This window comes from Gekko japonicus, unplaced genomic scaffold (assembly GCF_001447785.1).
Source record: "Gekko japonicus isolate JY-2015 unplaced genomic scaffold, Gekko_japonicus_V1.1 scaffold435, whole genome shotgun sequence".
NCBI classification, from domain to species: Eukaryota; Metazoa; Chordata; class Lepidosauria; order Squamata; family Gekkonidae; genus Gekko; species Gekko japonicus.
In genome coordinates this window covers 549,108-573,365 of record NW_015161417.1, presented here as the reverse complement: position 1 = coordinate 573,365, position 24,258 = coordinate 549,108, and the positions used below count along the sequence as shown (strand labels likewise).

General features: G+C 48.2%; 1 protein-coding gene across 1 annotated transcript in view; it reads right to left on the bottom strand.

Annotated features, from left to right (window-relative positions):
* Positions 1-8,137: 8,137 nt before the first annotated feature.
* Positions 8,138-24,258, bottom strand: part of VWA5B1 (von Willebrand factor A domain containing 5B1) — an 80,053-nt gene continuing 63,932 nt past the window's right edge. The window contains exons 14-21 of the mRNA XM_015427880.1: positions 23,624-23,855; positions 22,323-22,634; positions 16,856-16,993; positions 13,977-14,093; positions 12,442-12,516; positions 11,529-11,589; positions 9,278-9,401; positions 8,138-8,878 (exon numbers count right to left, since the gene is read on the bottom strand). Of these exons, the coding sequence (XP_015283366.1) occupies positions 8,138-8,878; positions 9,278-9,401; positions 11,529-11,589; positions 12,442-12,516; positions 13,977-14,093; positions 16,856-16,993; positions 22,323-22,634; positions 23,624-23,855 (1,800 nt within the window). The remainder of the gene's footprint in view (positions 8,879-9,277; positions 9,402-11,528; positions 11,590-12,441; positions 12,517-13,976; positions 14,094-16,855; positions 16,994-22,322; positions 22,635-23,623; positions 23,856-24,258) is intronic.

Below are 24,258 nucleotides of genomic sequence, written 5' to 3'. Positions count from 1 at the left end.
TCCACACTGCAGGTGTGTACTGTGTGCAGAAAGGAATCGAGCAATGTTCATTGCAGGTGTGACTCAGCCCTGTGCCATATCGGGTTCTGCTGGGGAAAACAGACGCCGGGGAGATCCGGAACTTTTACAATGGAATCACAGATGCAAAGTTAAACTGTGAATCTTAGCTAATTTGGAAATCAAATATGGAATGCAAAAATAATTCTCTGCAGTAGGAAAACAGGTGAGGATGTAGAATGGCACAGTATAGCCTAATCTTTAAAGCTAAGCAAGGTCGGTAGTTGAATGGGAGACCTCCAAGGAAGACTTTGTATAGGAAGGCAATGGCAAACTACCTTCACTTAATCACTTGCCTTGAAAGCCCTGTGAGGTCACTGCAAATTGGCTGCAACTTACAGCACTTTATAGTAGGTAAAAGGTAAAGGTAAAAGGCAAAGGTTTCCCTTGCTCAAAAGCTAGTCGAATCCAACTCTAGGGGATGGTGCTCACCTTCGTTTCCAAGCTGAAGAGACAGCGCTGTCCGAAGATGTTTCCGTGGTCATGTGGCCGGCATGACTAAACACCAAGGCACACGGAACGCTGTTGCTGTGCTGGCTCTGGCCGGTTGCTACAAACACAATATCCTTAAGCTAGATGCAAAGTCCAAACCAATCCGAGAAACAGTGCCAGGGGTCGGATGGCGGGAGATCAATCAGAGTTCTCAGGAGTGATGAGCGGTCCAAGATTGCACGGTTGAATCTGCTCCGAGACAGGTGAGCGTGGCTGCATGTGACCAGATCCTCCCTTCCCTGGGAGGCAACCTGCAAAGACTCACAGCCCCTCACGTTGCCTTTGCAACAGCTGAAGTCTGGCACTCCTCTGTCTCTCCTGCACCTTCGGACACTGGCGTGCCCAACGTCTGGGACATCCAGGTGAGCTAGGTGGAGACTCTGGCCTCGAGGTGTCTCCATCTGGGGGTGCTGGGCCAGGCTCTGGACCAGGCTCTTCCTCAGACTGCACCTCAGGCTCTTCACCTTGCTGGAGCCTCTTCTCCCTCAGGGGCTGGCAAAGGCTCCTCTTCTGGGCTGACTCCGGAGAAGGCTCGGTTGCTCCGTGCCTCTTCCTTGTCTGAGGAATAGTCAGCCTCAGCTGAGCCAGGACCCAGGACACTTACCTTCCCACCGAAGTGGTGCCTATTTATCTACTTGCAATTTCTTGCTTTCGAACTGCTAGGTTGGCAGGAGCTGGGGCCAGAGACGGGAGCTCACTCGTGGCACCAGGGTCTTGAACTGCTGAACTACAGACCTTCCGGTCTGCAGCTCAGCGTCTTAACCTCTGAGCCACTACGGCCCCACAGCACTTTATACATGCAGGAAAATAGGTGACTGTGTGCTCACTAGTCAAGTCGCAAAACAGGTTACCCACAAGCATTCATTCGGTGTATCTGTCATGCTGATAAATATCAGTTCAACTTCACTTCAAAGAAGAGTGTGTCTCCCCAACATCCACTCCAATCCTAATTCATGCTTCCCAAAGGACCGCTTCTGTTGTGAAGGAGACAGACCCCTAAAGAGGCCAGGGGAAGAAGAGAAGGGATTGGATTTATACCCCGCCCTTCACTACCCAAAGGAGTCTCAGAGCGGCTTACAAACTCCTTTCCCTTCCCCTCCCCACAACAGACACCCTGTGAGGTAGGTGGGGCTGAGACAGCTCTGACAGAAACTGCTCTTTTTCAAGAACATTTGTGCCAGAACTACGGCTTGCCCAAGGTCATCTGGCAGGTGCAAGTGGAGGAGTGGGGAATCAAACCCGGTTCTCCCAGATTAGAGTCCGCGCACTTAACCACTACACCAAACTGGAACCTCAAGGGAATGGCATGACAGCCAGGGAAGGCACCGTGAGGCATGCATCCTCTGGATCATTTAAATAAAAATTATTACACTCAGCGGCGGGGAAGTGAAATTACCCATGCTGCACTGCTGGGGTTGCCAGCTCAAATCGTGGAGATTTGGCAATGGAGCCTGAAGAAGGTGGGTTTGGGGGAGGAGAAGTACTTCAGTGGGGTTTAATCCACAGATCCTATCCTCCAAAGCTGCCATTTTCTTGGAGGGGACCTGATCTCTGAAGTCTTAGGTCATTTGTCATTCCAGGAGATCTCCAGTCCCCACCTGGAGGATGACAACCCCATCTGCTTAGATTCAGGGACTGGCAGGGCTATTTTTGGGCAGGAACGCACAGGAACGGAGTTCCGGCTGGCTCCTGAGTTGGCCACGCCCAGCAGGAACTCATTAGCATAATAGGCCACACCCAACAGCAGAAACTCATTAGGATTGGCTACATTAGGGGTGTGTGGCCTAACATGCAAAGAAGTTCCTGCTACAAAAAAAGCTCTGAGTTTTGACAACAAACAAGGTAAACATAATAAGAAGCAAAAGGTTGGTGTGGCTGGATGACCACACTTCTGGTAACATGTGGGTGCGGCCTAATATGCTAATGCGTGGTGCTGTCAGGGGTGTGGCCCAATATGCTAATGAGTTTCTGCTATTGGGTGTGGCCTATTATGCTAATGAGTTCCTGCTGGGCTTTTTCTACAAAAAAAGCCCTGGGGACTGGTAAGGATTACGTTCTTTACCCTGACTAGTTAAGCACTCCCACTCATCTTCCGCTGCTCCCTAAGATTCCTCACAGGCCCCCCATTTTATTTCATCTGGTTTAGGTACCAGAGTCTGATTGCAGGATTTTAAGCACCCTGGTTGCAGAATTTCAGTTCCGTAGCACAGAAAAGGCCCAACAGGAAAAGCAACACTGATTTTGTGCAGCAAACCTTGCTTTATTGGGATACGTGAAGCGGTCACAAGAGAAACCCAGCACATGAAATTAGCCGAACTATCCACAGAGCCATCTTTTGTTGATGTAACGGTCTCAGCTGTTCCCATCGCTCACAATTGGTTCCTCCAAAACGAACACATACAGCATGCGTGCGTGCACAGGGGAGGATTCAAATACCAGGGATGGTTGCAGTTTCATTTCTTAGGAATAAAACTCCGAATCGGTGGGCTTAGAATGCTGTAGCTCTGCTTAAAGGTAAAGGTAAATGTTTCCCTTGCTCGAGAGCTCGTCAAATCTGACTCTAGGGGGTGGTGCCAAAGAGCCAGCACTGTCCGAAGATGTTTCCATGGTTATGTGGCCAGCATGACTAGACGCCGAGGCACACAGAACACTGCTACCTTCCCATCAAAGCGGTACCTATTTATCTACTTGCAATGTCTTGCTTTCGAACTGCTAGGTTGGCAGGAGCTGGGGCCAGGGACGGGAGTTCACTCCGACATGTGGCACTCCGGTCTTGAACTGCCGAACCACTGACCTTCCGGTCTGCAGCTCAGCGTCTTAACCTCTGAGCCACCACAGCTCTGCTTACCGTGGCACCATAAGTCACCTTTCAAAAAGCAAAAAAACTGACATAGTTTTTTGGAGTCCCCAAAGAAGGATCTGTCTCAGACCCCAAACCAACCTGTGCAATCTGCGGGTTTGCACTAACACATTTGGGTTCACCCGAGAAAGCAAGAATTTCTTTGCTGGACAGTTGGAAAACAAACGAAGATGGTTTTTAAATTCTTCCTTCCAAAAGCTAAAAAGTCACAAGCAGCACAGTCCAACAATTGTCTATACAGGCAGCGGGTGTGACTTCTCCCATAGGCACTTCAGAGTTTGGAGAATTACATGATCACATCCAGCACGGAGAAAAGCTGAAGACAAGCCACCTGGTGGACTAAAGGAAGCTGTTAACAATTTGCCAGCAGTAGAAGCACAGCTTTGAAGGTGGCCGACTCGACACAGGCGTGGCCAGGTGCATCCATGGTGGAAGAACCGGCAGATTGGGAAGTTGTAAGAGATATAGCATTCAGGGAACAAACTCCCCCCAATTCTATACACAAGGCAGAGTTTGTGAGCAGACGCACAAAGAGACTGAGTCGCCAACACAGAGTGGTGCAATTGCGTAGTTTTACACTCTGGCCTTAATGGCCTCAGGGTCCCCCTTCCTTTGTCAGCAATGCCAGGTGTTCTGAGAACTACAGTTCCCAGAATGCACTGGAAGGAGGACAAAGTGAAGGAATGAAGATGGAGGACTGCTGGGCGGAGCTTGCCCATCTCTAGCCTGCACCATCTTTTGGAGCCTAGGGCCCAGTCCTAAATTTTTGCACCCTGACCTTTGCAGCATGGCAGCATTCTTGCAGAGGCATGGCGATTTCATGCTCCACCGGAGGGTGTAAATATACACCACCTTTAAAGGGCTATTTAAATGCATTTAATAAAGCCCCGGCTGCAGACAGGCATATTTGTGACCGTTCCCCGAAATAAGGAGCAGATATCCTGCTTTCAGCAGCAGCACGGACCAGTTCATATTCCAAGATTCTACCCATGTCAGCTACAGGCAACGTTGGCGCATCTTTGGTCCCTCTGCTGGAATAATGCTGCTGACCATAGATGGGTGGGAAGGCTGGTGTGGGAGAATCAATATATGAAATATATGAAATAATAGGAGGAGCATGCGCGGTATGGCGTGAGCGACGGGCGGATCCTCGAGATGCTCCCGAGCCGCCCGATCCCTTTTCATCTTTTTTGAGTGCCTCCCGGTGTCGGGGGGGACTTGCCGGCTGTCCTGGAGGGAGAGCCGGTGGCAGGGGGCTTCTTTTCCGCCCCTCCCCGCTCTGGCACGGCGGGGTGTGTGTGTGTGTCCGATATTGCCCCGAATCAGGGAGTGGAGTGGATCATGGTTTCCATGTTTTCCACTTAGCCCTGACCATCCGCCTTTTAACCTATTGTTATTCCAAGACTTACATCAACTGCAGCAACGCAGGAGGAAAAGAGAAGGAAGGCAATTGTGAGTACATATACTTCGGAGTGTGATGCAGAGAGGAAAAAATAAATAAAAATTACCCCAAGTCTGCATAGAACTGAGAAGGATAGCGGCCAGGAGGCATGCGGGAGAGGACTCTACGTCTTTAAGTGTCTTCTTGTTTTTTCGGGGAAAAGACGAGTTATAGTTGGCGTATTTTTCTCTCTCTCTGTTTATTGGAAAGGATTTATAAAGGAGAATGGATGGCTGAGGGCTTGTTGGCTATTTAGAGCGTTGACTTTGGACTTTGAAGGAATTTAAGAGGCTGAATAAAATGGCATTTGCACTGAGGACAGAAGAGGAGATGGATAAAAACATGGAGGTGGGCGAGATGACGATTGAACAGTTTATTAGAGTTCTGAAAGAGGGGATTCAAAAAGGATGCGAGGAAGCATTTGCAAACTTAAGGAAAACATATCACATTCAAGTAGAAACTGAGACAGAGAAACAGCAGGAGCAACCCACTTTAACTGAAACCTTAGTCAATCAGCAAAAGGAGAAAGGTGGTTATTGTGTGGCAGAAAACCCGGGAGTGCTACAGGAAAAAGACTGTGTAGTAATTCAATACCCCTTGACCAAAACAGTGAGAAAGAAGAAGAAAAAAATCATCTGGTGTAAAGTTAGAATTGTTAAAAGAAAATGGACAACGATTGAAAAATGAAAAAGAAAGAAGTAGGAGAGCGAAAAGAAAAAAAGCATGGGCTTGGAAATTTAAAAGAAACAACAAAATGTGGGAACTGGAGTATGTGAGAGTTAGAGGGGGGAAGATTACGAAATCAGTTCATACATAAAGGAAAAAGACATGTAGAAATGTTGTGTAGGAGAACAAAAAGGAAAAAATCACGGGCTTGGAAATTTAAAAGGGATAATGAAATGTGGGAAACAAAGTTTGTGAGAGCTAGAGGGGGGAGACCAGGAAACCAGTACACACATAAAGGAAGAAGGCATGTAGAAATGCTGTGTCAGAAAAATAGATCACAGATGTGTAGGAGGAAAAATAAATTATATAAGGAGGTGGAATGGTCCGTTTTCTTCTGATATAGGCCTAGTTGGGAAAAAATGACCTTAAAAACTTTTTTGCTGTATAATAGTGGTGATTAAGAAAGCGTTATTAGGTGTAATTTAAGTTTAAAGGTGTGGTAATAATGGGGATGCTAAATTGCCGAAAGATCTTTAATAATGTTTATTTATGTTAAAATTTAATGGTTAAGTTGTAATTATTTTTAACAATAATTTAAGAGGATTTTGAGTGATAATTTGAATTTCTAAATTAAGGATTAGTAAAAAGGTCTTAAGAAATTGCTAGGAAAACTAAATATATCTTCCCTTCTTGCTGCAAATTAGTGGTGGATAAGAAAGTGTTAATAAGTGTACTTAAAAGACAAAAGCTGGTAATAATAGGGATGCTTAACTATCTTAAAGGTGTTTAATTCTGTTTAATCAGGTTGGAATACTATAGTTAAATGGCAATTTATTATAATAATAGTCTAATGTGATTTTGAGTGATAATTTGAATCCAAAAATTAAGAGCAATGAAATGATAGATTAGTGAAGCAATTGTTAATAAAAAGGAGAGGTTAGAATTGGGATGAATAATTGGTTGAGTGTTTAGTTGGTGTATTGTGTTATGATGGTGTAATGAAGTTCTAATTATTTTGATAAAACTTAAAAAAAATTAAAAAATAGTAATATTAAACCCTGTACCTATACTAAGAGCAAAGAATGGACTACTACTGGAAGATGATTATAAACAGTGTATATGATTGACGTATATTATCAATATGAGCTGACAGCCAAATCTTGAGAAGGTAGTAAATTTCAAAGGAAATTCAGATGGAAGTAGTTACTCAACACAGAACTGAACTAAAAGTGGAAGATAAGAACATAATAATTATTTCTTGTCTAGTTTTTCTATTAATCTGTGTTGTTGAAATGGAAAATTGTTATCTTAGGGGGTTTTTTGTATGTAGTTGTCGATGTTATTGTTTGTGTGTGTATATGATACAGGTTTATATGTTTAAAAACCCAATAAATATATTGTACCAAAAAAAGTGAAATAATAAATAATAGGCATTTGTTTTATTTTTTTCCCCTCAGTCATCGTAAGCTGTTTGAAAATATGTGCTGAGAAAGGGAGACATAAACCACTTTTGACAAGTCAGTAAAGAAAGAATTCACCCAATCTTCTGCAGATTCAGACAGCAATGAACCCCATGCCTGTTTGCATTCTCCATTTTGCCCGGGGGCTACACAAAGCAACTGTACCAGCTTTACGGATCCTATCCTGCAAGCCTAGAAGCCTGCAGAACATGGAAGCCCAGAAGAAATCTTATCTGTCCCCTTTGGCTGGAGGTTCCTGAACCACACCCCTACTGCAAGCACCCTCATGCTGTCTATGAAAAGGTCACACCATCTGGGTTTGCTAAAGAAGGGGACACGGGGAGAAATCAAGTCAGTCTGGGAAGCCAAACAGCTGCAGGTCACAAGCATGCCACTGTGGATCTGCACTCCCAACCACAGTCGCCGAACTTTGCACGCAAAGTTCGCAAAGGGAGGGATCCGGTTGTTTTGCATCACGCTGGCAGATATGGAGGCGACGGTTTCTTGGAGTCGTGAAATATTTAGCCAGCAGGGATTTCAACCACAATATGCGTATTGGAGAGCCTCGCTCCCACACAAGCAGGGGATGCTATGCCTGCAGGGAAAGCCTTAGGGGCAGAGCACATGCTTGGCATGCAGAAGGTTCCGGGTTCAACCCCTGGCATGTCCAGTTCAACAATAACTGCTGTTGGTCAAGACCAGACAGGCTTGGGCAAGACAGTCCAATGGTCTGACTTGAGACTAAGGCAGCCAATATCATGTTCGCTGTGAGTTTGAATAACACCAAAGGATGCTACATGGATGGTACTCAGCAGACACTGAAGCCAGTGGAAAGAACGTCAGAGGGGAATAACCGTGATGCAGCCACTTTGCACATCCAAAACAGGATCAAAAAGGATGAATAATAATCACCACTGTATTTAAAGGACACCTGAGCAACTCCCCCCCATAGCAAAATGTGGGGTTGTTACTGGAATAGAGTGAGAGAGGCCATGAGGTAAAAGAGACCTCTGCAAGCAGCATTGTTTGACCCAACTGAGGAGAACGTTTCTGGCAGCATATAGGAGGTTATGAGTGTATTTTGTTAAGGCCTGGGATGTTGTCACTGCACCTGACCTTCCCACCTCACCCTTTCTCCATTCCCGGACTCCCTCCCCTCCCCTAAACGTTCTTAGGGTTATAACAAAGCAAATTAAACTCCAGGTTTTCATCCCAGTGCCTGAGCAGGACAAACAACTGCTGTGCCGCTGCTTTCACCGTGAGGAGGCTTCGGCCTTCCGGGAACTCTTGTTCGCTGAGCCACGAACTGGCCTTGGCCGCCACCAGCTCCCACTCGATGAAGTAGGAAGCGGAGCTGTGCTCAAGCCAGGCCAAGGCGACGGCTGTGGCCCAGAGCATTCCCTCCGGTTCTGTCTGCTGCTGGAGTTCGATGTCGAAGAGCCAAGCCTGTAGTTCGGAGCTGTCTGTCTCGGAGCCCCTGCCACTGTCGGCCTGAGACCCCTCAGGTGACAAAGCATTCTCTGGGGAGGAAAAGCGCCGGATGGTGATGGCAGGAGGGGAGAGTTTGTTCTCGGCCTTCAGGGCTTTGGAGAAGCTCTCGGCTGCACTGCCGGAGAAGTGACGGGCCCGGCCCACCTCACTCTCCCCTTGTTTGTCAGCCAAGGGTTTTCCGTTTTCTCCTAGAATGTTGCCACCAGACGGTAGCTGCTGGCCACCTCCAGAGCTCTTGGCTTCCCCCAGCACACCTGACTTTCGGGAGTCGTAGGAACTGGCGGAGGGACTGAGCGCCATCCGGTGGCAGGCAAAAGGAGAAGTCCACTTCAGCTTCTCCATGGGGATGTTGATGGCCTCACAGAATGCCTTGGTCAACAGGAAGGCGCCACAGGCCAGCTGCAGAGACACCTGAGGAGAAGAGGTGACAACATTTCCTTAGAAGGTACCCAATGAGAAGGAATTTAAAACCCACCATTAAACTGTGACTTGCCGCCCTGGGCCGTACGGGTAGGGCGGGATATAAATCCCAAAATAAATAAAATAAATAAACAAAATGGCATGCCTGGATGTTCTATAGGCTTGCTGAGTGTGTGGGCGTTCTTGGGATTTTGAGAAGAAGTTAGTGGCCGCAGCACTAAAAGAGCACTCCCTCACCGATGCTCAAGTTCTGTCAGCAAACTATGCTGGTGATAACAAGGTGGTGCATGCCCTCACAAGCGACTCTTGGGCTCCTCGCTATACCTTCTGGAGGGCTGTAGTCTGTTGTTCCCTCTGAGTTGTGGGGACCCCACAGTGTGAGATACTTACGAGAGGCAGGTAGTCAATGTTTTCATTGTCGCTCTCCAGACTCGATTCGCTGGTCCTGGTGGCAGATTTGCCCATAAAGCCCTTGGCCGCTCGATTCAGCAGTCTTGTTTTGTTAAAGGTCAACCTGGGCCAACCAGACCGAGATGTCACAAAGGAAGGCCGTTCCATGCCACCTCACAGCCCCACCGCCCCTTCCCAAATGGACACACCGTTTTGGTGAGAGAAACTCAGCCAGAGAAAGATGGCAGGTTTTTCCTTCAAGTGGCTGCATTCTGCTGTCACAAACCCTAGTTTAGTTGTGAGGAGTATGACACAGGAAGCCCTTCGGCTCATATGCTTCCTCCTGTCTCCCCTTTGCACAATGCATCAAAATGGTTAACATCCTAGTTTAACCACAATGTCTTGTGAGGTCTAATAATGCTTTATTGCACGCTGAATAAAGTGGACTTTCAATCAACTTTCAATGCACTTCAGTGATCATTTGCAAGTGGATTTCACCGTTTCACACAGTAAAATCCAGTTGTAAAGTGGATTGAGAGTGTATTATTCAGCATGTATGAAAACATCTTCAATCTGGACTGCTTCTACAAACTGCAGTTTCTTTCTTGCCTACAAACCAGGATTTGAAAATCACAGCCTGGTCCTTGTGTAAAAATTCCTGATCTGTAGACAAGATAACAAATTGCTCTTTGTTAAAGTGCCCCAGTTTGGACATCGCAAGGCACCTTCTTTGGGGGGGGGGTGTAACTAACCCTAACCCATAAATCCAATCCTCGCCAAACTTGGAAGGCAGGTAGAGGAGCATCCAGGGGAGGTCTGCTGCAAGTTTTGTGTCTCTAGCTTGCACAGGATCTGTTCTATACACTCCTGAACCTGCACCTGTCAAAATGACCTAGAGACATCAAAGTCACAGGGGACTTCCCCAGGATGCTCCTCTACATACCCTCCACGTTGTTGCTTTGAAGTTATGTAAACATTTTGATTGAGTGGATACAGTCTGTTTGGAAATGTCTCCACTCATGAACCAGCACAAACAACTTGAAAGTTCGTGGAAAATTCGTGCCCAGTGACCTGCCACGAACTTGACTTCACAAAGCACGAACAAGCCAACATTCATCACAAACTTTAATTTGTGAGACGGTTCGTGCCCATCCCTAGATGTGACATCATCTGATGTTTTGGAAACTCTATGGTAATACCAGAGCATCCAGAGCATCAGCTGACATCATGTCAAGGGTTTCACCTGGATGACATTTTCCATTCCTTACTTTTATCCCACTGGCCTGGAGGCCAGGGCATGTGGGAAGAATGCCCACCAGGACCAGGCAAATGACATGTTTGCATCTGGCTCATTGTTGAATGCATGCAGCAGTATGAATGCTGCCCAGGGCACCCTCAGAGGTGATTAGTGACTCCCCCTTCAGTGCAAACCTAAGTCTACTGTTACATCTGAACTGGCAAACTATGGTTTGTGCTTCACATTTTATTTATTTATTTATTTATTGTTTATATTTATATCCCGCCTTTCCAGATATCTGGCTCAAGGCGGCTAACAACATCTGAACCAGGTATTTCAAACTGTGGTTTCAGGCTGATTTACAATCCTGGTTTGGTGAGTGCAAAGTCCCTTGGGTGAAGGCTTTTGCCTCAGCCGGTGTCACCCTGAAATCTGGCCTTATAGGGCGTGTGGGAGGGGTCCATTGTTTCCAACCAGAATCGGTGTGCAATGAATTTTAACTGCTTCCAAACCCTGTTTCGACAAGATATTTAAAAATAACACATCCTTAACCTGGCAGGCATTCACGCAATGTCACTTGAAGATGCTCAGAGAGCTTCTTTTCATTCCTACATTTTGTTCACTTCTATATATATTTATTGAGTGGCTCTTAAAAGGACGCTGTGAGTCTAGCAATTTCTGAGAAGGTACAGTTGAAAGACAGTAATTCATACTTTCATGAATGAGGGATGGATGTTCATTGAACTCTCCTATTCTGGCACCAGCAACCTGAATAGCCCCAGATCAGCTTGGAAGTTAAGCAGAGTTTACAATGATTAGTACTTGAATGGGAGACCACCAGGGAAGTCTGGGGTTGCTTTGCAAAGGAAGGCAATGGCAAACCACCTCTGCTTTTATCTTCCAAGAAAACCACATGAGGGGTTGGCATTAGTCAGTTATGACTTGAAAGCATTTAATTATTATTATATTATTATCCTCCACCACCCGCCCCAATCTACCAGAGAACAGTCCTACCTGGCAGTAAAGAGGCTCTCGATGGATTTCTGGGAGGAAACGGATGGACTGCGCAGCGGAACTGTGTAAAAATAGACGTCCCAGTATTAAAATGAAGAATCAGCAGGCAAGGGCCGCTAGTCAGCTGTGTTCCCCCCCTCCCCTCTCAATCCTCTGGCAGTCCTATAGCTAGAACAAGGAACTGCCTGGGCTTGCCACAGCACCAATTCCCTTGTCTTATTTTTTTTTTAAAGTTTGTATAGTTGGGAATTTCTCGTTGCCAGTATTGGTAGAAAGACAGGCTATGAGAACTCGTAAGAAAAAAAAACTCCCAAGGCAAAGATGCACTCCCATTTGCTTGGAGGAGGCATTAGTAATCACACTGGCAATCCTTAGTTATGGGCTAACTCAGGCAGGGCCTGACCCAGATGGCCCAGGCTAGTCCGATCTCGTCAGATTTCAGCTGCTTAGGGGGGGTCGGCCCTGATTAGCACTTGGATGGGGGACCACCACGGAATTCCAGGGTTGCCACAAAGAGGCAGGCAATGGCAAACCACCTCTGAACGTCTCTCACCTTGAAAACACCATGAGGTTGCCATAAGTACAGTGGGGGGGGGGACAGACCCAACCCAACCCAACTAACCAAACAAACAGGCAGAGCTTCAACATCCCCAAAGAGGTTGCATTAGGGAATCAGCTGGGGATTCTCAAACATTCAGATTTCTCAGGGTATGCCAGCCATAGATGTGAGCCACTGTCATTGACCTGTGGCAGACCAGGAGGATGGAGGAGGGGTGTTCTGGCAGAGAGGACTGTGCCCATCCCTGTCCTGAGTCCCTCTGAGTTCCAGGCTTGGCAACAACCTTTCCTAACTGCTGAATCTTTACCTAATTCTTGTCCCTCCCCACAGGATTCCTCACAAGTCTTTCCTTACCATCTGGGAAAGTGTAGCGTTCCCAGCCAGAGGAAGATGGTGTACTGCATGGAGACAGGCTGCTCTCTTCTGTGTCTGCAGGGGAGGAGAAGAAAAGAAGCAGTGAGCACCGGCTTTCTCCTCCACATCACTGCAACTGCTGGGCCTCCCCAGGTGATAACCAGCAACTGTGGTGTCTGCCGCGCCGCTTTCAGGCTCATGTACAACTGCCCACAGATTTGGCTTCGATGGCAGAGGAGGTAAGAGCAGACCACCTAAGGATGCCATTCCCCAGTTGGGGGTGGGGGATCCCCCAGTTTTTTGGGTTCCTGCCTGCCGCCGGCCAGCTGGCCAGCGGGGGGAAATCCTGCCCCCAAATACAATGTGCTGACATAACCCAAAAACCAGAGCGTTGCCGCATGACGTTGCCAACGTGATGACATCACTTCTGTGTCGCAGCACTCTGCCCCCATTCTCATAAAGTCCCTCCCCCACCAACATGATCATCGGACCTGGCATCCCTAAGACCTTCTCATGGGCCAGGTAGTTGTCTTAGACTTTCATGGACACATGTGTTTCCACAATGGGAACATTTCACCCTGGGGACGTTGCAGGTTGGGAAAAGATGGGTTGGATCCAGGCTAAGTTTTCTATCAGCAGAATGAAACTTTCTTGTCTCCCCTGCTCCCTCTGCAGTTCTCAGATCTCCTGGGATGCTTGTGTAACGCTGAGTCCACTAGAGGGAGTTAAAGAGTTGGGGTATTCCTTATATGGGGAAAAAGGCGCAGTTTTCCCTGAGGGGCCTGAAGCTGCATGGAGAAGCACTCTCACCTCAGATACACTCCTTTCTGTGAAACTATACATTAATATTTTAGGTATGAGAATTTCTTATACTAATTACTGAAAAGGAGGATTGTGTTTATATTAATTGGCTGTTAGTCTGTATTTCGATTGTTGTTGGGACTATTTGAAATGGATGTTATATATAATTTTTCCCTGAGGGACTATAGGGCCAGAAGCTGCAAGGAGAAGCACTCTCGCCTCAAAAGCAGTCCTTTCTATGAAACTATATATTAATATTTCAGGGATACCAGAATTTCCTGTAGAGAACAGAGGAATAGGGATGGGTACGAACCAATTCACGAACCAAAGTTCGTCACGAGCTGGACCCTGTTCGTGGTTTGCAAACTTTCGTTTGTGCAATTGTTTCTCACGTGAACCACCCATGAACTGGTTCGGTTTTCACCGAGGTTTGTGCAGTTCATTGGAGTGGTTCGTGGGCCAGGCATGCTGGCACCCAAGGCAACAGGAACCCTTTAAAGCCTAGTGTGAGTTGCCAGTGAGTTCACAAGGCATCCAGCCCGATTTGCTGTGCCTGCTTGGTACAGCACACTATTTCTGCTATAACAATCCCAATGAAACATCCTGAGTGTTGTAAATCATCATTAGAGGATCAGGTTATTTATCTTCTGAAACGAAATAGCAAGGCTTAATGCCATTAGGTCCCTGAACTGAACATCCCCAGAAAAAAAAGTTAGAAAGTGCTGGTATCTTACTCATACTGTAGAATCCATTGTCTGCTCCATCTTGCCCATAGACTGACTGGGTGCGTCCCAGGCCCACAGAGAACCCTCGGTGTCTCCGGCTCTCGGAACCCAGGCTCCGTTGGCTGCCTGGTTTCAGTGCAGGACCTTAGCACAAAGAGAAAGGAGTTGTTTGTGTTATGGGGTGAGACAGATCGACCAGAGTATTGGGTTTCACTAGAGCTGGTTACCTTGGCTGCTGACTTGCTTTCTGTAGGCTGGTTAGGTTTTGACTAAGTAATATTTAATATATGAACCTGTTTTATCAAGTCAGACATTGATCTACTCTCATGAGTAGTGTCTCTCCAGGTATTAAGGCAGAGATCCTACTACCAGAGCTCCTTTAACAGAAATTGAACCTGGGACCTTCTGCATGCAAATCAGGTTATCCAGTTCTGAGTCATGGCCTAACTGGACCCACATTTTGCAAACTTTAATTGGCTCTTCTTAACATGTCATAACATAGTATAGCCCTTTTTTCCTTATGTTTCAGAATGCTTCTTCCTTGCCAGAGAATATCCGTTTCATTATTATTTTTTTAAATCATGCAACAGCCATTTAAAATTTGGCCTTCGGATGTGATTAATGAAAGTGAATTTTTAGTTGGGGGGGGGGGCGGTGGATTCAAAGAACTTTCATTTGGCCAAGATTGCTGAGGGTTCCACTTCAACTAAAAACCGAGTATGAATTCTGTAAATCAAATATCAAATAGTGAATTTGCAAAACTCAGAATATAATGTCTGGAACTGTTTTCAGATGTAAGTGAAATTCTACTTAATGGTGCAACCAGGGAGACTGATGTGCTTTTACAAACAATTGATAGCGAAATATACTGATGTGGAAAAAGAAAAAGGAAGAAGGGTGAGAGACTTGAACAGGATACCCAGCCCAGTGTTGGCACCTGGGAGGAGCTTTGAGGAGGCAGAGACATGCAAATAGGCATTGTGCCAATGCTGTGGTGTCACTTCCTGCAAGAACCAGGAAGTGACATCAGCATGTTGGTGCAATGCTCTAGGAGTCCTCTGAAATTCTACCATAGTTTGTGAGAGGTCCTGACCTTGGTCCAATGCCTATGCCACCTCCATTTCCCCCTGCTGGGGACCTGAGGAGGCTAAGTGGGAGGTTTCCCACTGGAGTGGGAGCCATGGGAGCCTGAAAACCTGATTGTAGTCTGGGGAAGTATAGTCAGTTCCAGGTTGGAAAATGCCTGGAAATTTGGGGGGTAAAGCCAGTGAGGGCCGGGAGGGACACCAGCTGAACATAATGCCACAGAGTCTCCCCTAGCCCCCCAAATCAACTATTTCCTCCAGGGAAAGTTATCTCTGTCATATGGAGATCAGTTGTAATTCCAGGAGCTCTCCAGGCCTCACCTGGAGGTTGGCAACCCTAGCTGGCACTGAAATTTGCTGGTGTTCCAAAAATTTAAAAGATTTACTCTGGGGATGGAGAAGTAAAGGCCATGAGTCTTTAAGTTGCTGATGCCACCGCACGGGATCCCCCGGGCCCAAAGTGTCGCCCTCTAGGAATGGCATAGGGGGACTGTCATAGGCATACAGTGCTTTGAAAGGGGACATTCCCATAGAGGAATGTGTCGTGTTGTTGTAACAAAACTCCGCCAGTGGCAGCAAGTCCGCCCAATCGTCTTGCTGGTAGTTGGTGAAGCAACGCAAATATTGTTCCAAGGTTTGATTAACACGTTCGGTCTGTAGCTTGAGAAATGAGGGCAGGGTCGACTCTTGGCTTGACAGCAGCACATGTGAAAGGGATCTAGGTGTTCTGGTTGATCACTAAACATGAGCCTGCAGTGCAATGTGGCTGTGAAGAAAGCTAATGCAGTCTTAGGATGCATTAACAGAAACATCGTGTCCAGATCATGGGAGGTGGTAGTTCCGCTCTATTCTGCTATGGTCGGGCCTCACCTGGAGTACTGTGTCCAGTTTTGGGCACCACATTTTAGGAAGGATGTTGACAAGCTTGAGCGTGTCCAGAAGAGGGCAACCAGGATGGTGAGAGGGTTGGAATCCAAGTCTTATAAGGAAAGGCTGTAAGAGTCGGGTATGTTTAGCCTGGGAAAGAGAAGGCTTAGAGGGGACATGATTGCAGTCTTCAAGTATCTGAAGGGCTGTCATGTAGAAGATGGAGCAGAACTATTCTCTCTTGCTCCGGACTAGATCTAATGGGTGGAAATTACAAGGGAGTCATTACCGGCTAAATATCAGGAGAAACGTCTTAACTGTAAGAGTGGTTGAGCAGTGGAACAGTCTGCCTCGGGAGGTGGTGGATGGGCCTTTGCTGGACGTTTTCAAGCGGAGGCTGGACGACCATCTTTCAGGTATGTTGTAGGTATGTAGGGCTATCTTTCGACTATACTCCTGCAGAGTGCAGGGGGTTGGATTAGATGACCTGCAAGGTCCCTTCCAACTCTAACATTCTATGAATCTATGACTCTTATGGTAAGTACTCTGAGAATATAGGAGGCCTATTGCCAGAGGTTCGTCATGTGGAAGATTCTCAAGGATGTGCATAGCCGTCTGATTGCCAGCTGCTTAGAAATACTCCAGGCCTATTCAGCTGCCTTGTTATACACTGGCCTTCAACTGGCAGGATGTCGTGACTAGATATAACTTTCAATACACCCTCTTATGTCACAGAATCATAGAATCAAGGGCCTAGCGCAAACAGAATCCGCCCTCCCTCCACTGTCACCCTTGTGCATTGCTGTGTATGCATTCGTGGTTCACCCTTGGGTCCCCCCATATCCTCTGACCCAGCCCCCATTCCGGGCGAATGAGTATGGAGTACCAGAGTGTCTGAGATGGCGTCTTTCTCAAGTGCCAGCCAAACTCCTTTACCTGCATTGGGGTATTCAACCACAGTCGGCAAGTAGCTGTTATTGCTCAGGTCTACTGGGAGGAAGGCCGTGTATTTGCTGATGACATTGCAAGCTTTGCTGGTATGCAGGGCGTTCAGCTGGTACCGTCGGCCGGACCCTGAAGCAGGGCAAAAAGTTGCAGTTAGGCTGGGAGGCAGGAAATCGTTTTTCAAGAGAGACGCAAGCAGATAGGGAGAGACTACGCTTCCCGCGGCATACACACATATATCTTTTTGTCTCAGTGTCCTCTGGCCAAACGGGTTTTAGAAACTAGGGGGGGGGGGAAATCCTGTTTGACAAGAGCTGCGAGTTGGGGGATGCGTACCCTCAGCAGTGATTCCTCTTTCAAAGTCCATTCAACCCTCTGGGAAAAAACCCTGTCAGCTGTTTTCAGCTTAAGAACGAACAAGAACTGTGAAACTCCACAGCAGTGCCTGAAAGCACAATTTGTTGGCCTCTCTGATTAGCCACTGCATGACCATGGCCTGGGCTGGCGCGATCTCCAATTCGCACATTTCGGGGTAACCTAGGTTACGTCTCCCGCCTGTAGCGTGACCGTCAGATGTCAGCCATGGGTTCTCCTCCATTCCCAGCCATGTGGTGCCTGATTTGGGCTGGGGGACTGCCGGACATGTGGAGAAGGCACTTCAGCCTCCCCCACCCTCACTCACCTGAAATATTCCACTGGGAAATCCGGGGCGGGGGGACCCCAGACCCAATCTGCGTATTTCGTAATGTGTGGATTTGCTTCTTTCAGAGAGCATTTGGGAGTGTTTCAGTGTTGACATTTCACTCAGTCTCAACAGCTCTCTCATTTCGATTGTGATTGCTTTATTGTTGTTTTCACTTTATACCGTATTGAAGTTTTTAAAATATTTTGCTTGCTTTTACCTTGAGATTACATGAAACCCAGCTGGTGCCAGGGGATGGCACTGCCAGGCAACTGCTGCAGCCCTTGAGGGGCCCCTCTGCCCGGTTCCCCACGTGTCAGGCTACCAGAGGTCTGATTATTGTTGTTTTCACTTTATACCGTATTGAAGTTTTTAAAATATTTTGCTTGCTTTTACCTTGAGATTACATGAAACCCAGCTGGTGCCAGGGGATGGCACTGTCAGGCAACTGCTGTGGCCCGGTTCCCCACCTCTCAGGCTACCAGAAGCCTGTCACCACCAGCCTGCAGAACTGCTTTCTACCTGTCCTCTCTCTCCCAGGGTTCTTTACCCTTCTCTTCTCTCCTCTCCTCTCCTCCTCTTCTGGCACATGCCACAGTCCCACTTTACACTGCATTGGTCAGGCCACACCTGGAGTACTGTGTGCAGTTCTGGAGGCCTCACTTCAAAAAGGGCGTGTGGACGAAATGGAGCAGGTGCAGACAAGAGCGGTGAGGATGATCAGGGGACTGGAGACCAAGCTCTGTGAGGAAAGGCTGAGGGACTTGGGAATGTTCCGTCTGGAGAAGAGAAGGTTGAGGGGAGACAGGATTGCTCCCTTTAAGTATCAGAAGGGCCGTCACTTAGAGGAGGGCAGGGAGCTGCTCCTGTTGGCAGCAGAGGAGAGGACTCACAAGCATGGGTTTAAATGAAGGGCGGGAAGGTACCGGCTGGATATTAGGAATTTGTTTTGTACAGTTAGTGTAGTTCAGCAGTGGCCGCCTAGGGAGGTGGAGAACGCATGGCGGTCTTCAAGCGGCGGCTGGACGAACCCTTGTCCGGGATGCTCTCGGCTGATCCTGCACTGAGCAGGGGGTTGGACTGGATGGCCTCTGTGGACCCTTCCAACTCGGTGATTCTGTGTGCAGCACCACTGCGGCTGCCTTGAGGGGAGAGGGTCAGGCAAGCAAATGGCGCGTCTGCCCTGAGTAGCTGTGGGGAGGCAGGCGGGCAGCCCGCCCACCGGCATCTTTCCAAAGACCCCCTGTGAAAACACAGCCTTGATGTAAAAAACAGTAGAAAGGTAAGATAGAAGTATCTTTTTTTAAAAAAACAACAACCCCAAATGTATGAATGGGCCTATATTGATTTTGCAGTAAAATCTTCTGAAGGGTTGAAGGTCTGAGTCTCCCAAGGAAGTCTCCCCCCCCCCCCCCCGCCGCCGCCGTTCTCCCAGCCATACACTGGGGAGCCCCTTCGGCCTCCTAAGCACGATGAGACTTTGGAAAGCAGTCTAGTTTCTCCTGCCAGACACCTGCGTAAATGAGGACAAATCTATCTAATCATTCTAACAAGAGAGCATTACGGCAATTTCCTCTTTCTGGTGACTAATGCTGAAGCGTCAACAGATGCGGAGGGCTCTGATCTCACTTCAGCCCATTAGCAGCCTTGCTCCAGCAGTGGCGAGGACGCCCTCCTGTTCCTTCTGGGCTCAATTCAATGTGCTGGTACTTCCTGTAAACACCCTGCAAAAGCCAAAGCTCCTACGGGGAGCTCCCAACTCAAGTTTTTAAAGAATGCTCCCTAGCCTGAAGCGCACTTTGTACGCATCCCGGTAGCCCTGCAAGATGCACTCTTGGAAGCTGGCCTTCCCCTTCAAAATCCCTTTTCCCCGGAGCCTCACCCGGGCGATATTGGAAACCCCTGCTCTGCCATGGAAGCGCGCTGGGTGACCTTGGGCCAATCGTGCGCTCTCAGCCTAACCTACCACACAGGGTTGTTGTGAGGATAAAACAGAGGAGGGGAGAATGATGGAAGCAGCTCTGTGTCCCCTTTGGGGAGAAATTAAACAAATAAAGAAATAAAAATAGGGATATAAGGGATAGTTGCCTGCAGGGCTTTTTTTGTAGAAAAAGCCCAGCAGGAACTCATTAGCATAATAGGCCACACCCAACACCAGACATTCATTTGCTTATTAGGACACACCCCTGACAGCACAGCTCATTAGCATATTAGGCCACACACCCCATGTTCGCAGAAGTGTGGTCATCCAGACACACTCACCTTTTGCTTCTTATTCTGTTTACCTTGTTTGTTGTCAAAACCAGGGCTTTTTTTGTAGCAGGAACTCCTTTGCACCCCTAATGTAGCCAGTCCTAATGGGTTTCTGATGTTGGGTGTGGCCTGTTATGCTAATGAGTTCCTGCTGGCTGTGGCCAACGTGGGAGCCAGCCGGAACTCCGTTCCTGTGCGTTCCTGCCCAAAAATAGCCCTGGTTGCCTGAGTATATGCTTGCCAAACTGCAGGTGGGGCCTGGAGATCTCCTGGAATTTCAACTGATCTCCAGACAATGGACAACCGTTCCTCTGGAGTACTTTGGAAGGTGGGCTCCATGGCATTATACCCTGCTGAGCCCCTCCCATCCCCAGGCTCCACCCCCCCCAAATCTCCAGGTATTTCCCAGCTGAGAGGTGGCACTGGCAGCCCTACCTGAGTGATATAAGATAAGGGCAGGGCAGAATAACTAGCGAACCATTATTTGCCCTGAACCCTTGAAGAGGGGTGTGTGCCATGTGTGTGTAAAGTGCCATCAAGTCACAGCTGACTTATGGGGACCACCGCTAGGGGCTTTCAAGGCCAGTGCAAAGCAGAGGTGGTTGGCCATCGCCTTCCTCTGCAGAGTCTTCCTTGGTGGCCTCCCATCCAAGGACTGACCCTGCTTAGCTTCCGAGATCTGATGGGATTGGACTATACCACGCTGCCTTCCTTCTGAAGGGTGACCCCAGTGTTTCCTCTAAGGTGAGTTAGTGTGAGCCAGCTCACAGTTTTTTAGCCTACGGCTCACACATTTTTGTCTCAGCTCAGGAAGGACGGCTCCAGAGCAAACTGACTGATGCAGTAGTCAAATCGCTTGCTCACAACTTTAATGCCAGCAGCTCACAAAGTAGGATTTTTGCTCACAAGACTCCACGGCTTAGAGGGAACATTGCCTGTAATGCCAATTAAATAAATTATTTCCATGGTGTTCCTCCTCAATAGGGGAGGGTGTTGCCAAAGGGTTGGATCAGGACTAATTCTACTTCTGGGAGCCTGCCACGTGCCAGTTTCTTTATCTTCACAGGTAGGCACTGTCCTTGGTTCCATTTACAAACGGAACCCCATCTACTACTACTTCCATCTCTATTAAGGCAAAGCATTTGCTAGATCATATGAAAATTTCTGAATCTACATCCCTGAAATTGCCTTCTGTTTTCCCAAATAAATGTGTTTAAGTGTTTCTGGTTTTGCCCTGGGGTTCATTTAGCTTCTTGCCTCGACTGCTAAATGGCTGGTGTTCAGGCTGGGCCAGTTCAAGGTATTTTGATGACGCCATCACAGTACGCCTATTACTGCCTGGGCCTGCATTGCCACGGAATCATAGAGCCACAAAGCTGGAAGGGTCCATGGAAGCCATCTACTCCACCCACCCTGCTCAATGCAGGATCAGCCTAGAGCATCCCTGACAAGTGTTTGCCCAACCGCTGCGTGAAGACTGCCGGGGAGGGGGAGCTCAGAACCTCCCTAGGCAGCCGATTCCACGGTTGCACAACTCTTCTTAGTTTCTCCTAATATCCAGCCCGTACCTTCCCACCCTAAATTTAAACCCATTATTGTGAGTCCTCTCCTCTGCTGCCAACAAGAACAGCTCCCTGCCAGGTACACTGGCCAGCTACAAACAGCATGGGGCCTAGGAGGAGATTCCAATCACCTCCTGTGCGACTGATGTCTAGGAACAAACGGAGCCCCTGTGGTATACTCGCACCCTCCTCGTTGAACCACACTCAAATGGATACTTGGGTAGTTTTGTTTGAGAACCTGTACTAAGTTTAGCTTTGTGTACCAGGAGCTGCGGTGGCTCAAGTGGTTAAGATGCTGAACTGCAGGTTGTGGAAGGTCAGTAGTTCAGCAGTTCAAGACCCGAGTGTGCCGCATGACGGAGTGAGCTCCCATCTCTAGTTCCAGCTCCTGCCAACCTAGCAGTTCGAAAGCAAGAAATTGCAAGTAGATAAATAGGTACCACTTCAGTGGGAAGGTAACAGCGTTACGTGCACCTTGGTGTTTAGTCATGCTGGCCACATGACCACGGAAACGTCTTCGGACAGCGCTAGCTCTTCGGCTTTGAAACGGAGATGAGCACCGCAACCCTAGAGTCGGACTCGACTGGCTTTCGAGCAAGGGAACCTTTACTTTACTTTACCAGACGTTTTCTTCTGATTAGGTGAGCATCCACCATGCAAAACTGACATGACCCCTAGAGTCACCTGGGGACAGCTTGAAACAGGGTTCCCAACGTCGGGTTGAGAAATTCCTGGAGATTCAGGGATGGGTCCTGGGAAGGACAGGTTTCGGGAAGGGGAGGGACCTCAGCAGGATATAATGCCATAGAGTCTACCCTCCGAAGAAGCCATTTCCCCCAAGGAGCTCTTCAGGCCCCACCTGGAGGTTGGCAAACCCAGCTTGAGAGGTTTGGAAGAAACTTCCAGTGTCTCAGCCTCTCCCTTTCCCTGAAAGAATTATCAGCCAAGGCAGACCAAATACCGTGCTCAATTTCACATTCCCTCTCGGCGAGCTGTTCGAAGTCCCGGATGATGGACCGGGCAGCCAAGTGGTGGAAGGTCTCATTCCAGAGGTCCTCCTCCTCGCTTCTTCTGTCTTGGAAAAGTGGCCCAATGTCAAAAGTGATCTCCCACTGGACCGGTTCGTTGCTCTGTAACCCCTTCACCACTGCCTTGCAGAGGGACCTTGGAGAGCGATGCAAACTACTCCTGGCTGAGCTGACATCTGGATCATGCGTCTCCCAGGGCGATGAAGTCTCAGTTTCAAAGGTAAAAGAAGGCTGCTGGACAGAATCTGCAGGGAAATGACAGACGAGTAAATTCTTCCATTTCATTGGAGCAGGAGCTGCTTTAGAACTGGAGGAGGAGGAGGAGGAAGGAGAAGAAGAAGAAGAAGTGGAGATTGGATTTATACCCCACCCTTCACTACCCAAAGTAGTCTCTCTTGGAGTGGCTTACAATCCTTTTCCCTTCCCCTCCCCACAACAGACACCCTATGAGGTAGGTGGGGCTGAGAGAGCTCTTTTAAGGACTGATTCTGAGAGTACAGCTCTGAAAGAACTTGTAACTGGCCCAAGGCCACACCAGCAGCTGCATGTGGAGGAGTGGGAAATCAAACCCAGTTCTCCCAGATTCGAGGAGATGAAGAAGAGGAAGAAGAAGACGAAGGAGGAGGAGGAGGAGGAGAAGAAGAAAAGAAGTGGATAAGGAGGAGATTGGATTTATAACCAAAGGAGTCTCAGACCAACTTACAATCTCCTTTCCCTTCCCCTCCCCACAACAGACACCCTGTGAGGTAGGTGGGGCTGAGAGAGCTCTTTTAAGAACTGCTTTTGACAGAACAGCTCTGAAAGAATCTGTAACTGACCCAAGGTCACACGAGCAGCTGCATGTGAAAGAGTAGGGAATCAAACCCGGTTCGCCCAGATTAGAGTCCGCACTCCTAACCACTGCACCAAACTGGCATTCCCTTTGTGTCTGCATGGAGCATCCATTTGAGAAACAACTGCCTCCGTCATAGGAGAAAGCTTGGTTTGGATCTTCCTAATGTTCTGTGGAACCACCCAAAGCTTTATGATCAATGCCACCCACCTCTGTAGCAGGCATTTTGTGGTAGTGACCTACCTCTACTCATTTTCAAGAATTCTGTAAGTCCCTACAGGTTCAGCAGCATTTGGGGACTCCTGACCTTTTTTTGTTTTGGTTGTGCAAATGAACTCGGGAATGAGGCCACGAGGCCTACCACCATCATTACAAGGAAATCAACCGGGGTGGTTTGCTTACCTAGATCTCCAGGGCTTCGGCTCTCTGAAAAGGATCCTGGGACCGAGCTGGCCTCCAGCTGGCCAGAGCCCTTCCCCGCTGCCGTCTGAGGGGTGCCGATCTGCAGGTGGGGCGAATCCAAGTCCTGGCAAAGCGAGAGACGACTCTGCTGCAGCAGAGACGGACGCCTGGCGCCGACTCCCCGTATTCTTGGCGTGGAGACGTGGGGGCTAACAGTGAAAGACTGAGAAGCCTGACAAGTCAGATCAGAGCCTGTACGTTGAGACGAGAGTACGACTAGGAGAAAAAACGACTTCAGCAGATGTTTCTGAGCTATAGCAATGACAGCTAACCTTTGGTTTGGACATATAACGCCGCCTGCCTCCTCCAACCAGCTCAGTGAATCCAACTGGCCTGTTATGCTAATGAGTCCTCAGGGGATAGGGCTGCCAGCTCTGGGTTGGGAAACACCTGGAGATTTTGGGGGTGGAGCCTTGGGGAGGGTGGGGTTTGGGGAGGGGAGGGCACCTCAGCAGGGTATAATGTTATAGAGTCCCGTCTCCAAAGCAGCCATTTTCTCCAGGGGAATTGATATTGGTCAACCGGAGATTGATTATAACAGTGGGAGAACTCCAGGTGCCACCTGGAGTTTGGCA